The sequence below is a fragment of the Lampetra planeri genome, chromosome 28, assembly GCF_965212315.1.
Source record: "Lampetra planeri chromosome 28, kcLamPlan1.2.h2, whole genome shotgun sequence".
NCBI lineage: Eukaryota > Metazoa > Chordata > Hyperoartia > Petromyzontiformes > Petromyzontidae > Lampetra > Lampetra planeri.
The window spans coordinates 1,116,966-1,132,942 of NC_136134.1; the positions used below are offsets into that span (position 1 = coordinate 1,116,966).

Here is a 15,977-nt window from a genome sequence, read left to right on the forward strand (position 1 = left end):
ATATGGATGTGTGTAAGTACATATGTGTGTGTGAGTCCACGTATGTCTGTGTGTGAGTCTGTGTGTGTGTGTGTGAATCGCTGTATGTGTGTACGTCGATATATGTGTGTAACTCCATGTGTGTGTATCTAAAGTGCATGTCTATGCGTGTGTGAGTCCATATGTGTGTGTGTGTCAGTCCATGGGCGTCTGTGTTGGTCGCTTTTTGTGCATGGCTCCATGTCAGTCAGTGTAAGTCCATTTCTTTGCGTGTCTGTAGGTCCATGTGTGCGTGTGAGTGAATGTATGTGCTTTATTGACCTGCTCAAGGCCTATGATACCATCAGTAGGCCTGGCCTCTGGGTTATTCTTCATGCTTTCGGAGTCCCTCAAACTTAGCTCACAATCCTTAAGGACCTTCATGATGGTGAGCGGCCCCGCGTCAAACTACGTGGCCGTCAGTCAGAGCCATTCCCTCTACACCTTGGGGTGTGACAGGGATGTCCTCTGGCTACACATTATTTAACATATCTTTTGACCACGTAGTTCGTGAAGCCTTCAATGGCTGTACCCGAGGAAACCATAAGGTACAGATACAATGGGAGGCTGATCCGATGCCCGTGTGCGGTCAAGGGATGCCTCCCTATTGTTCAACCATGTTATGTATGCCCATGCTCTGGTGATTGCTGCTCACTGCTGCTGAACCTGGAGCTTGCCACTAAGAGGTGGGGCCTTACCATCAGCCCCACCAAAACTAAGCACCTGCCTGGGTATTTTGTACCATCCGACAATCCACCCCCACAACTCACAATTGGTGATGCGGCAGTTGTGGAGAGATCGGAGAGATTCCCATACCTGGCCAGTGTGCTCATGACCGGCTCCGGTTTAACAGCAGAGGTCTCACTCCAAATCAGTCGAGCGCTATTCTCTTTTCATCGGCTGCGTTACGCTGTGTGGAAGCTACCTGGTCTCTCGCTGCGCATGAAGCTCCAGGTCTTCTCGGCCACGGTAATTCCCTCCCTTCTCTACGCTTGCGAAGCGTGCACCCCCCTAATGGAACATCTTCGCCAGTTACAAACATTTAGGCTGGCCTGCTAACGATCTATCCTGGGTTTAACCATATGTGTGTGTGTGTCTAAGTCGATGTGTTTCTATGTGTGTGGGTCGATGTCTGTGTGTAAGTCCATGTGTGTGTCTGCCTTTTTCGCCCGAGCAACGCCGGGTACTTACCGCTAGTATAACTATAAAGCTTTTAACGATTTCCAAACGGTGTTTAAGCGCATTGATGTCAGAACTGGATAATGCTGACATTTTGTAGCTTGAAAGGCACCGAAGGGAATAATTTGGGAAGGAGTTGAGTTCATTAAGGGTTGCAGATTATTAGTATCTACAGCGGGCGTGTGAAGCAGTGGAGAAGGGGTTTCTTGGCATTGAGTGTCGAGGACTCGTGGAGCATTGGAATGAGGGTATGCATGTTGAACTTCTTTGTCACCATATGTAGCCAACCCTGTGGTGGTGATTGTGGTCATGATGGTGGTGGTCATGATGATGATGGGTGGTGGTGGTAATTTTGATGGTAATGCACTCGCACAATCTATTGGCATGCGTAACATCGTGTGAATGACCGTGAATGAATATACAAGGAACATTTCACTTCACCAGGTGGGAGCCAGCGCGCACCGTGGGTTGAGATGCTCGGGCTCTCCAACCGTTTCCAGCCATTAAAAGGCAATCCCTCCGTGAAGCTCTTGAGTGCTGCCCCCCCCAGTGCAGGGTTTGCGTTTCCCTCGATATAACTAGAGCGGTGTTTGTCCTCCGTTTGCACCTGTGTTCCGTTTCGGCACCCTGCGTGTCCCACCCACTTGCACATTGTGACCCATGTGTCTCGATTTCTATCGTGCCCTCTGGTCCACTTGCCCTGCCTCCATTGGTCCCCATGTGTAATACCATGTGCGCATTCCCCTTTCCCCGGCTTCCACTCTTCGCATTATGCCATTTATGCAGCCTCTCAAAGGAGATTTTCTTCAGAAAATCCGGATGCTTGGACGGAAAATATAATTGCACCATGGGTTGTGAACAAATGTTGATGTTAAGGTGGTTTGTTTTAAAGGTTCCTGTGTCACTGCCAGAAATCTGGGTTCAAACCCAGGCAGCTGCTCATGTTTAAAACGGATTGTGAAGTGCATTGAGTTAGTGTTTTATTATTATATTCATGTATTTTTATTTTACCAGGTAAGGCCCACTGAGCTATATAGTTATTTTTCAGAAGTGACTTGGCCACAAATGATAGCTCAACAAAGTGGATCGAATCCACGACCCATTGTATACTAGTCGAGGTAGTTGACATCTCGCGACAGGACAATGTTTCTATCGTGTAAACACTTGATTTTTCCTTAATTAGCCTAGCATATGACCTGAGAGCTAAGATGGGACTCTGCCCATCAGGATGTGTTGAGCCACTCTGTGGGACACAGTAGCGCCACCTGCTGAGTTGACTGCAAATGCCATTTCCTTGGAGTCCGTGCCACGGAGTTTCTGCGTTGTCACGATGCTGATGACTGCAGTAGCTCCAGAAGTGATCGGTCTCCACAAGGCACCGTAGCACGAGTATATGAGCACGGTTGGCTCCGTACGGTGTGAAATAAGTTCGGCATGCATACATTAGACACGTGTTTGCTATCGGCCTGTGTCACGAGTCAAGTTGGGTGGGGTAAGTGGGGCAGAGTGTCGCACGGCCCCGGCGGGACGGCCCACCGGTTGGCCTGTTCTTGAGCAAGCGAGCTGTGGCCAGGAATGCCGCGTTGCAGCTGCACGTGACAAATCCTCGGGATTAACGGCGAGTGAGGTGTCGTGTCCCACGCTTCCCTTTCACGCCCAGGTGGCGCAATGCAGCTCTACTCTGCTTGAGTCGGCGGGGAGCGGCTGAGGCGAGCAGTCAAATGCACGAGCCGTCAGCCGGTGTTAAATTCGTTAACGATGAGTGCACCGAATCCACGAATATACCATTGCGTGGTCAGGAAGGTGGCTCGTCAAATCAAATGTTTAGTCCTGTCTGAAATGCAGCTCCCGTCTCTCGCTCTTTGTTTCAGCTGCCCAAGATCCCCGATGCATCACGAGACTCCCATTGATTCTGTAGGTTGGCAATAGTCTTGCCAGTTCTTTAGCCCTGAATGCAACGACAGTAACTCAACCGTTCGTAATGTTGGTGTATTTGTCTTCGAGCATGAAAATGTCTAAACCCTAGCAAAATGTGTATCTTTCCCTGTTATGCAAGACTGAAGCAAGGGTGCAATAGTCCAGCATTTCTGTGATTTGGTATCGCGATGCACTGGCACCCCAAGGTTGCTGCAGTAGTAATGGCAGTTATGTATTGTAAGTGATAGACATTATTACCATTGGATACAAATTATAAAAGTGTGACACCTACAGTAAAGGCTTTGGAAGCCAGACGGGAGTAAACTAATTCGGGTTTAGCTGGAGATAGGCCGTTGAAATACAGAACCCAGGGAAAAAAATAAGGCCTGCGAACAGCGTACATGTGCCTAACAACTAGGCCTTGTGCACATAACGTGCAGGTCTAGAGTTAAAAACTGTGGGAAATGAAGTCCAAACCAAAAGAAATAATATTCTAGATTAGTGGGAGGTTGTGCGTATGTTGAACTTTCGCACTGTCCGTAGCCAACCGTGCGAATTGGAGGTGCGGTTAGTTTTTTATCATTGTGGGCAGGGCTACCATGGCAGCGAGTGAGGCAATGAGAAGCTAATTGCATCTGAATGAGTTTGTTGGCTGAGCCGTCGTTTAAGTTGGTGTGGAACGTGAGTCTAGTCGAGACACCATGCAGAATAAGAATATTTATACTGCAGGAATCCGATGAGCTTTCAAGCTCTTTTTCACAGATATCCAGTATGGGCGGGTAAGAACGCTACAACAGCAAACAGTACAAAAACATGAGAGTGCAAAGTACATGCAAGCTCCAAATATACAGCAGGCGTCAGTCGGGATTGAACCCACGACCTCCTCTTACATGTTGCGCGAGGTGACGTTTTGGAGAGGAGACGTTTGGGCAGTGTCTTAAGAGGAAGAAACTCGGCTTTGTGATTTATTTTCCACGTCACCCTCCACGGTGGTGCAATTGGAAACTTTTTTGTCAAAGCAGGCAGACCAAAATCACGATTGTTTGGCCACCGCTGTGGCTGACCATGCTGCATTGCAAAAGCAATGCTTTGGGAATTTCACTTTTTTCCAGCGTAAGGAATCGTTTGGTGAATACTCGGTCCCAGTGAGGGTGTTGCTGCCCCTTATGCTTTTTTTTCCCCATAACAACCTCGCTGAGACCCCTTTTTGTCAGGAGAAGGTCCTGCCAAGTGTTTTTGTATTCGGGGGTGGGGGGCAATGTTGCTGCTGTTTGTAATCTCAATCGAGTGATTTGGAAGGTGTTTTTGTAGCTATGAGAGGGGAACCCAGTGCCCTTGTTGCCAGGATGTCAACCCGCTGCGCCACGCTTCCGCGTGCTGTGTTGCTTCGCTGTTTGTGTGTGCGGTGCTTGGGTCTCATTGTGGCTTCTCTTTCCTGTCTGTCCTCTCCTTTGCCGTGTGACCCCCTGCCCCCCACCCTCCTCCCCACACCTGCCTGCTCTTCTCTCAAAGGGAGGATTCAGGCCAATCCAGGTAATGACCCTTTATTAATTAACACTTTGCTTATCCTCGGGAGTATATATAATTGTATGTGTTGACTATGGGAGTGTCTCAATGTTGTCTGGATTTTTAGCACCCACCTGGGTCAGATGTAGCACTTGTCCAAATCTTGCTTTGCTTCTTGTGAGGTGCATTGAGGTGGTATTGCTGAAGTGTTATTTTTTTACATGATCCCATATTTTAAAAAGGTTTTATTTTATTTTGTTCACATCCTCCCCCCCCCCTCATAACAACCACCACCACCATTCCTGTTCCATCTTCATATTCTCATGATGTGATCATTCATTCCCCTTTCATTCAATCCTTTAATCATCGTCGTCATCCTTCAACAATTTCACTTTCACCAAATTCACACAGATTCGCCCCATTGCTTCCTCTCCTCTATTTAATTCACCTCATCTCCACCATTACATTCGCACACATTGTACCATTCTTAATTCTCTGAAGCGCCTTGGTTAAGGCGCCTATATAAATTCCGTTAAGATAAGATGCGTTTGTTAGATATTCCATTATGATGCTTGTTTACCCAGAAAAGCCTCAACTTGTGGCGTAGGGTCCTAACCAAGTTGTCAGTGGGGCGACATTGCTACGTGTAGTCCCAATTGAGTCGTCACTTGTGGGTAATATTTCGGCATTGGGATGTTTTGGCCAATACCATTTACTTTGTGTATGTGTGTTTGCGCGTTTTAGGGTGTATAGGTAGTGTAGCGGTTGGCGCGCTGCGCTATGAACCCAGCGACTCGAGTTCGATTCCCGCTCACGACCAACACTGGTCCTGGGACTCCCCTAGGTCGACTCAACCTCAAATGAGTACCTGGTGCGATGTGTAAACATCGTAACTCGGGACACAAAGGCGGCCGTGCGTGGTGTTGGCCACCCACCCCCTCTTTGGCCGTGCCGGCCTTCAAAGGTGCTGCTCACTAACAGCACTTGTCCAAGCAGTCTGTTAAGGCTACACGAGGGATCTTTGTTTTTGCTATGGGAAGAAACTGGAGAACCCAGAGGGGTGAGGGGGATATACCTATGCAGAGACAGGAAATATAAACTCGACACAGAAAGGCACCCGAGGTGATGAATCGAACCCAGGCCCTTCTTGCTGAGGCACGAGCGGCTACTACTATGCACCACTCTGCCACCCATATGCCGAGTGAGCAATACATTTTCAATAAAGCGAAATAATACCCTGTTACGAGCTGGAGTTTCTCGAGACTTGCAGATTATTGCATAGCCTTGATAAGTTCCCTGGTAGTTCTGTTTCCTGTCCATTGATTAAAACTATTCTGCATTTGCTTCTCCTGTTTCTACGTACTCCATTAGGTTTATCATGTGATTTTGTGTATATAGACACAGTACTTGATATTGACTTATGAGAAAATATTTGAAAATCTCAAACTGTAAATCTGTGACAGTGTAATTATTTTTTCCCCAAGATATGTAAATTGATTTTCTGAATGGTAAAAATCACGAATGTGATGAGGTTGATAATCTCGAATGCATCCTTCTCTGGGATTTGTCATGATTGGATGGGTGCACTTGCACGAGTGTGCAAATGTCCCAAACGCTGTGGCAGCAAATTTTAAACATTGGTTTGCGAACTAGCACGGCTGCCTGTCGTGGGCTGGGAGCCTTGCGGCAGCTCGAAGTGGCGCGTCGGCCACGAGTCGGCACCACGCTTGCCCCGTTTGCCATATGAGGGAGCCTTGTGCAAGCGCTGGTGCGGCGTTTTTTTTTTTGCGCGCGTTTGTCCCTGTCAATTTTGCGGTGCGGCGTCGCGACGGGCGACTGTTTCACGGCACTCCGCTCTCTGGAGCGGCCGTCCATGCGGCACGAGTGGAGTTTTTTTTTATTTGTCGCCAAGTACTTTTTCCGAAACGCTCGGCTGCCGGCCCTGCCGCTCTCTGAAAAAGAGGTTTCCTCGTAGAACTTTTTGGCTCTTAAGAGGTCGCATGCTGCTCGACGAGAGGGATCGGGCTAATTTGCAGGTGCTTTGCGCGAGCGTGGCGCTGTCGCCGAGAGTGCTGACACGCTGACAGCAGCTTGGAGTTTTGGTGGCCTTTGTGTGGCACCCAAGTGAAACGCCACATGACTGAAGTGGGGCGGGGGGGGGGGAGGTTTTTAGAATGATAGAACTAATTCCAGGGTGGTCAGAGTACAGAGCTTGAACTGTGGCCAGAATTTTGATGCGAGCATTTAAACGTTGCCGATTGTGACTTAGGATAGTCGGCGTTCTTGTCAGAATGAGTCTATTAATTTTCCTCGTTTGACATTTATTTTTACTTCATTTGAATGTCGTGGTTGAAATGCAACATGGCAGTTAGAGATTACTTTTTTGTATCAAAAGGCCAAGGTATATGAACCGTAGTCATGTTTTAAAAATATATCTCCGTTATGTCTGCACACGTGTATATACGATTGTTTAGCCGGACTGATAGGTCGCTTTTGGTAGCATATACTGGGTACCCCATTGGCTTGTGTGGCAGAGTAAAACAGACTCCCCTCATTGGATGGGGATGCCTCAACTGGCAGTGACGAGGACTATGTGGAGGTGAATGCACACGTTCCGATAAGGTAATAACGTTCACGTGGTTGTGTATTCGGACGGGCACATTTGCTGCTCTGCGATTGGTGAAGCGAGACTATGGGAGTCGTAAGGATTATACTGTGGGAAAGACTTCTATTTGGAACAACTTCCTGAGAAGCCACGTTGAAAGTTTTTGGACCCCACATTCATCACAGTTCTACTGCTGGTCAAGGCGTAGACCGTGTTCCTGCTGTTAGACTACCTCTCAGCCTTGGCACCTTTTGTCATGGAGTTTTTATGCAGTTTACAATCGCTGATTGACGCGTAGGTTTACCGACTCGGAGCAATCGCCCCTCTACTGTAGACCAACCCCCCCTCCCTCGCCTTTCCTCGTGCATTGCAACACCTTGGCCCAAATTGTCTGCAATTGCAGCAAGAACAGTGCTGTCCTCCCCGTCCTGCATAGCGCACGGAAGCGGTTACACGTCGGCCATTTTGAGCGGAGGGCCTGTGCAGATCGAGTCAACAAAGCAGCTGCTCTTCTACTCGCACACGAAGCTGTATACCCTGCTCTCCTTGTAAATGGGTGGATTCCGAAACGAACTCACGCTTTGGAAATGCGCCTTGAGAGAGCTTGACGCCCCTCCCACCCACCCGTTCATTGTAGGCCTTGCACGGGGTCGAAGGTGCAGTGTCGCCAAGAGAGGGGGCGCCGTGTTAAGTCGAGGTGTGTCTGTGCACGCGTGTCCTGACCCCCTCTTTCTCCCCGTGCTACCCCCCCCCTCCCCATGCCGCCCCCCACCACAGTTCATGCAGCCGAGGCCCGTGAGCCAAAACAGCGGACCCCGCGTGGCCGGCAGCCAGCCCAACATGCGCAGCATGGCCCCGGCGCCCGCACCTGGCATGTACCAGCCCGGCACGCAGCAGGCTGCACCCACCATGATCAACCCGCTGTCGTACAGCATGCAGTACTCGCAGGCCACTGGCACGGGGCCCCAGTACTACTTCACCACACAGAACCAGGTGCGTGCCGTCTCAGCAGCGCACCCCCTCCTCCTGTTCTCCCCTGCATAGTCCCGCGCTTGGCTCACCCTCGGCGCCGGCACACGGGTGCCATTCCTCGTGGAGCCTGGCGGGTAAGTGTGCGTGACTGAACGATGGAGAGTTCAAACTGCCCAATTTGGGGACTGCAGATGGTGCAGATGCATCAAAAGTTGGGGAATTGGAACATAGCCACACCGTATCATTGTGTTTTATATATGTATTTTTTTTTTATTATGTGAGCGTGCATGACTTTACCGAAAGACCCAGAGAATATGAATTCCTGCAGTCACGAAAGCGTTAAGTCAAGAATAAACAAAGTCTTCATTTCAAATCGTTATCATCCCACGTAAATTGTATAATTGCTGTAAAGCGCCTTAGTAAAGGCACTTTTAAAACTAGACAAGATAAAGACAGCAGGCGCAGGCAAGCGCACTCGTGCGATCAGTCAGGGGGTGAAGTCGTCGTGATCTCCGCATTGTTAATGAATATCGCCGAGGTGTTTTGTGTCAACGCATGGCCCCCGCCAGAGGGTAACCCGTGGGTTCTAAATCGGCCCTCTGTTGAAAGGTAAAAGTTCCCCCACCCCTGGGAGGCTGAAGCGGCGGTAGGTTTCAATGACTTGGCAAGAATGTCGCTTGGCTTTAAAAGAGTCCTGCCCAAGCGTGGTCACAGGTCCCTGGTAAGGCCAAAGCGTTGCTCTGGCACCGAGGCGTATACCGGCGCCGGGAGCGGGCCCAACACTGCCTTAAAGATGGTGCTTTCTTCATGGCCTCGGCCAGGATGTTCAGCACAGGTGACTCGGAGAACGATATTCTTTTTGCACAAAGGGGTTACATGGGCCTGGAGGGAACTGTCAATGTAATGGAAGTCAATGTAATGGAAGTTGCACTATAGAGAAAGAAATCAAACCTGGCCCACTGGGATTGTAACACAAAAGCCACTGTGTGGGTTTGTAAAGTAGCTTCCTCTTAGAGACATCACTTTCGTGAGCCACCCGCATTAAAACAATGATCAGCCACGGCTGAGGTATTGGTCCTACCGTGTTTCAGATCTGCCTTATGTTCACGAACACGGACCGAGACATGTTGCTTAGTTTCCCTAATGTAACTACTGCTGCAGACACAGCGTAGTTTGCAGAGTCATAACTGTCTGTAATGTTTACACTTTAGACCTGGCAGCCCTTTAATTAGGGGAAGCCCACCACCATCACTACCCACTACGACCATCACCTCTAGCAGCAACATACCTGACATTAACATTAGCTATCCTGCCCATGCTGCTGACACTTGGGCTACGCCCGTTTTAAACCTTTATAAACAGTTTGCCTTTAGAGGCTAACTCCCCTTTTCCTGATGACGATCGCTTGTGTTGCGATCGAAACGTCGTGGTTTTTTGTTATTTTCTTTGAAGCTATTTACGTGACTTTACCAGAAGACCCAAATAATACTTTGTTTATTGTAAGCGGTGGTGTAGTTTTGATTACGGTAGAGCAAGAGAGATTGATAGGGAGTCTTTGGGATAGGCCCTTGTGGTCGTAGCTCCGGGTGGGGGGGGTTGTTCCGGAGTGGGGGGGGCGTGACAGGGTTACCGGAGGCGGAGGGGGTGAATGGGTTACTGGAGACGGGGGGGGGGGACAGGCTTACCCGAGGCGGAGGGGGTGAATGGGTTACTGGAGGCGGGGGGGCGTGACAGGGTTACGCCTCCCCCACCCACCCATGACAGTGCCACCACGAGGCCCCTCCCCCACATAGCGAATGACACGCATGCAGGCAGCACAGCTGGTAAACATATCTGCGGGCCACGGTGCCGCCCCCCCCCGGCCACCATGGGACGCTGTCGATCGCTTGTTTACGCGAACATTTGGCTTGTTTTGTGAACAAATTGGTCGAGATTCTAATTGGTCATGATACAGGTGACCCCCCCCCCCCCCACGCACCTACGACCGAATTGGTTCCTGGACAACGGTCGTAAGTCGAGCCCTCATCTCCCATAGGTACAATATTATACATTGGGGTTCCGTTCCTGGAAAGCCATTTCATACCATAAAAACACTAAAATTGACCACGAAAATGAATGAAAATAACCCTAACAAACACATATTGTAGCTTAAAATAACTTTTTCAAACATTTAAGTAAAAACAAACACATTTGAAAATCCTTTAGTACTTTTCTGCTCGTGCATCACATTTCCTCTTCTAAGACAAAGCGAAAGGCAAATCTTTGAAAATGTGAAGAAAATTTGCTAAAAAGTGAAAGGCGTTGCGAAAGAGATGCGTTCGCTCAAGGCGCAGCTTCAGACAGATGGGCTATACTGTACATATGCATACATTGGAAATGCAAAGCAGTGCCATCTGGCGACGAGTGTGGCGATGCTTAGCGCATGACATGTGCAGACTCGTCAGTAGCAGCCGTTAGCGGTAGTAGATACGAGTAGGGGATCGCAAGTCGAGCCATCATAAGTCGGGGATCACCTGGATAGAGAATTCTCGTTAAATCGTAAATTTTTGTAGGAAGAGTGCTCGTTAAGTGAGACGCGCCTCGAGTTAACGGATGTTGCCTCCAGAGGCTCCCGAGCAAGGGGCGTCGGGAGCAGCGCTCGAGTGAGTCGTGTGTGCGCACGGGCGAGGATTGCGTCATGGAAAGGCAATTGGGGATAACAGGTTTGTGGGGAGGTTGATCCCGATGTAGTAATGGAGTACCGTGTCTGTGTGTGGGGAGCAGCAGTGTGTAACGGTTAGCACCCTGCGCTAGGAACCCAGCGATCCGAGGTAGATTTCTACTCACGGCCAACACCAATGACGATTATCTACCCTAGGTCGACTCTGCCTCCAATGAGTACCTGGTGTGGTGTGTGAACATCACCACTGGGAAGACAAAGGTGGCCGGGCGTGGTGCTGTCCACCCCCCACTCCCTTGTGTGCTGTCGGCCTTCATAGATGCTCGGTAACAGCACTTTCCCCAACAGTCTGTTATAGGCGATACGGGGGGGTCTTTGTTTTGGGAAAACACACCTGTAGTGACCAAAACACTTGACAGGGTTATATACAGCAAGCGTCTTCAGTTACTGGATGCGGCCCGAGGAATCTTAGAAGCCCAAAATTGACATTAGATGAAATAGAGGATCAGGCCATTCATCGGCTCTGCTCCTGTGTCAGGGGGGGGTGACGTTTGGCAAGATGAGAGCAAGTGTCGCTGGGGTTTCAGGGACACTTTTCAAGCGTGGTGTGAACCAAAGTTTATCCGTGTTGCAGACCCGAATGCAAACTTTTACTTCCCCGGTGCCGTGTGTTACCCGGGCCGACGTAGACGACACCTTTGTTTCCAGCAAAAACAATTGCAGTAAAATTTCACCATTTTAAAGTCGGCTTTGGCTGTCATCCAATAGCAATGTCTGTTCATTAACAGGTCACCATCAACAATATAAAACCACACAGCCACCATGGAATTGATCCGATAAAGTTCTGCTGCATATAGCATTTTTGACTCGTTTCAAATTTTCATCAACGTCTCTTTAAAATGTTTTTCCATTCCCACCCCACCCCTGTCTATATATGGTTACCATCTTAATCTATAGTCGGGAGGAAGAGTTTTTTTTTTAATAGCTGCCTATCGATTCCCTTTATTTTTATCCTCTTAAAAATATATTTTATCGATTGACCTGTGAAAAAAGAGTGAAGGGCCACCTCTGTCCAGCCTCTCCTCCCCCGTTAAGCAGGTGAGACACTTCCCACAAGAACCCTTCTATGTATAGCCGTGCCTAAGATTCCCCCGTGCCCACCAGACGATCTTGGGTGAGGCCTGGAAAGGACGCGGCAAATGCGCAAGGTACTGTGGTGCGCGTTAATAATAAGGCTGCTTAACACGTAGGAGGCTTTCATGACCAATATTATTAATAACAAAGGCTTTTTTTTGGGTTAGATGGCTTAAATATAAATATGACGTGAAACCCTTCACCCGACAGCCAGTTAGAAAGGTTTGTCACGTGCACAAAACGTGCCAATTAGTTACTAGTTCAGCACACTTGTGTGTTGGAGAGTAATCCCACCACATTTACGATTCGAGTACCATGAAGTTTTGCTGGTGATCCTGGTAGAAGCTGGTTGTAATCAGAAACATGCGTTTAGAGAATTTGACTGCTATACATTTCCACGTGATAAGCCACTTTGTTGAGCTATCATTTGTGGCCAGGTGGCTTCTGAAAAAGAGTTTATGTAGCTCGGTGAGCCTTACCTGGCAACATGAAAAATAGTGACGCATGGCCTACTGTTTCTGAATATCGCTGTACGGGATCTTTAACGTCCGTTGTGAAGCGGGCGGCGTGGATCTTTGATAATGTCTCTGCAGGATGAGCCAGGGAACTCTTCATTTCTCGAAGAACCCAAATCAGACCAAGTATTAATACCACCTTGGGTACTTGTATAATAATGTTACGATTTGCATTTGTGGCGCTTAATTGCCCCAGCAACTGAAAAGCGCCTCCCGTCGCATCGTGTCTCACACACTCGGAGGGCGCGTACCCCCTGGTGTAAACTGCTCGTGTGGCACAACGCAACTGAAAGCCAGCTTGTGAGTGGGGAGTGAGTCTGGCATTGAGGGGCGATGATTTTGCTTTGTGCCATCTCAAATCGAGGAGCGTCCCTGAACCGCGCCACTCCCTAATGTAGAGGTGGGGCGGTGGGTATAAAAAAATAAACCTCCAGGTTAATTGAGCCGTAGGAATTTAAACTCGTAAACAAGGAGCAACATCATCATTGGTTTAGTAAAGCAAGCTGGCCGCTTCTGGTAAACCTATAAGTAGGAGCGGTTGCCGTGCTCTCAGCTGACGAAGTTTGCCGCGTTTGGTTGACGTTGCCTGGTGTCGCGTCGTCGTGGCTCGGGAGGGACGGGGCGTTGGGTTTCGCAGTTGAGCCGTGCGGCACCGAGGTGCTCTGTCGACTTCTGCGGCGTGGCCACCGAAAGCAACTTCTGGATGTCTTCTACTCGGCTGCGGTGTCAGCTGGTCAAGTAACGTTTTAATTGCTCGATCCCAACTCGTTTGGACTTCTTTGCCGCCTCCTGTGTTGACCGACCCTGCTTTTCACTCACGGATGGTGGATGTTAACGGCGTTTTTGTTTCTGAGCGTGGAGTTACCTCAATTGAGTTACTGAAAAGGAGGTCCTGTCGACGATGCTGGAGACCTGACAGTTGTGTGGCACTCTTCATTCGGAACGTGCTTGTTGACCTTGGTGTCCCATCAGCCCCCACCCCCCCCCACCAAAGTTAAACGAGAACCACTGCTCTCTCCAAATCACCCGGGCACCTCCAATTTGTTAAATATATTGTTCCCATGTGAAAGTCATCCATCCATGCAAATAGGACGCGCACATCAGAGGAAGGCCTCGTGTAGTAATCCCTCATGGGCTCCACCTTAGATCCCACGTTATATTTCAATGGAGAGTGGAGCACATCCTGTGGATGGGGGTATGTCCGTCCCCCGCACGTCCGATTAGCACAGGTGGCTACGTATGCTGTGAAAGACGTTCTACATACATTCCTGATCTGCAACAGATACTTGTCACACACGCCCGCCACTTGCCTGCCCCACTGACAAAGGGAGTGTCTGCCCACAGAGATTGGCCTGCCGCTGGCACTGGTATAGCCAGTGGCGTTGCACGGACTCGGTAGCACACTTTGTCCAGCAGACGGCACTCAAGTGATGGTGCGTTAGCATGCAGCGACACTTTATCTGACCTGAGGTCAAAGGTCATAGATGCCTCGGTGAAATACCTCGGTGCCCCTAAATTCTTAAGGTAAGAATGAGGCCTCGCTGGACGCTGTACGATGGGACTTGCAACTAGATTCTGTGAAAGTTGGACGGACGGTGAGAGATTAACGAAGTTGTGCGTGTCTGTGAGATCAATATGTGGGGGAGTGGAAGTGTAGTGGTTAGTGTGCCGTGCTATGAACCTGGTGACCCGAGTTCGATTCCTGCTCACGGACACCAACACCAGTGACGATTATTGGAACCGGTTCTGGGCCTCCCCTAGGTCCACTCAGCCATTTTAAACGTGACACTTCATGTAAGTGGCCATTTATTGCTCAGTGGTTGTGTTTTTTTGCTATTTTATTAAATTGTGGAGAGTGTTGAACACATTTTTGTGAATTAACTTAACTGGGAGAAACAACACTTACGTTCTTAATCGCAAACTCAAGTTGACGGTAGAATAGTTGAATGTTAAGCTTTGTTAAGGCACAGCATATGGAAGGGATCGTGCAAAACGGACATTGTGATTTCAGTGCTGCACGCCAACCTTCCAGAGTGCTTTCCACACAGACCGTACAGAATTATCCCGATGAATGAATAACCAGTTGGGGAAATGCGGTAGAATTACCTCACTGGGCAACACTGATTCACTAATCAGTGGGCTGTGTTGATATTAATTGCGTGAATCGCTCCAATTAACACGGTTGGCTATGTACGGTGTGAAAGAAGTTCAACATACGTACGAGAAGGGAGCTTTGTCGAGCTGCGTGCCTGCGCTCTGGTGTGTGTGGACCTTTGCTCAATGTGTCGCTGTCGGTGGTTTCGCGACACGTCTCTCTCCGTGCGCTCTCGCGGCCGCCACGGTGGTACAATACAATGCGGTACCACAATACTACAATGCTATCTCCGTTCACTGCAAGGCGACCCAGAATAAACATTGCTTGGGCAAAATAATAACGGTAATTAACTCGATGTTAATATAAAATATAAATCGGTGTAGATTATGGTGCAATGCAACGACATGAAGCATTTTTGGGTGTGTAGCATTCGGTCTCGTCCTGGTCGAGTGGTCAAGTTGTATTCACTGGCCAACTAGATACCACAGCAGGGAACAAAACCTCTGATCGAGCAGAGGTTGGTGAGCGATTGCAAAAGAGAGGGTAGTTATATTTGCGGCACGGATGTGCGGATTGCAGGGGGAGGAATTTGTAAAAGCATAGATGGGAAGTAAGACGCAGGGCTGTGACCACCATTAGAGATATAATTGAATATCAAGGGAGTGCAAGGAAACAGTTGCCTGAGAATGGGAGATCCAGACACCCGGGCTGTGCCGTGAGAATCTGTCTCCCTGCGGCACATTGCGTCCCATGCGGAGAAAGCCAAGGCTCTTGCAGGCACTCCTCCATCAGGGTCCCGGGCAGCTCACCCGGCCGCAGAGTACGGACCCCACGGACACGCGCCACTTCACCCGTTCCGATGACGTGCGTGTGCATCATCGGTCATCGGGACTGAATTGGAATAATTCTTAAATTAAAAAACGTATTCGGTACTGAGGCTCCCACAAGGGAGGGGGGTTGGGGGCGTGTGCCACAGTTTGACGCCAGCAGTTGTAGAGTACGGTCGTGCCGCTACAGTTCTCTGCAACGGCACTACTACGCTTCTGAAGAAAATTAATGCCGAGCCGCTTGCACGTTCTGAGATTCGGTGGTGAACGGGACCCCACCCGGCAACCTGCAGACGTCATCGGAACGGTGACGGTGTGGAGGGGTGTACGGCGCACTCTGCTTTTGTCGGCTGTGGTGTCCGTCGCTGCCGTGGCACGTCACCGCGCATTTCCCTTAATGGCGCCTTGCCCTCCACCTTTTCGCTCTGTGTCCTGCGTGCAGTTCCGCCCGTCGTACGTGAACCAGACGCCGCAGTACCCGGTGCAGCCGGCGGGCACCGCGTCGGCGCTCTTCTCCGGGCCGGGGCACGGCACGGAGTACCCGTACGGT

General features: G+C 49.6%; 1 protein-coding gene across 1 annotated transcript in view; it reads left to right on the forward strand.

Moving 5' to 3' along the window:
• LOC144728304 (eukaryotic translation initiation factor 4 gamma 1-like) overlaps positions 1-15,977 on the forward strand; it is a 135,377-nt gene that overhangs the window by 66,279 nt on the left and 53,121 nt on the right. The window contains 3 exon segments of the mRNA XM_078607637.1: positions 4,627-4,647; positions 8,003-8,218; positions 15,870-15,975. Of these exon segments, the coding sequence (XP_078463763.1) occupies positions 4,627-4,647; positions 8,003-8,218; positions 15,870-15,975 (343 nt within the window).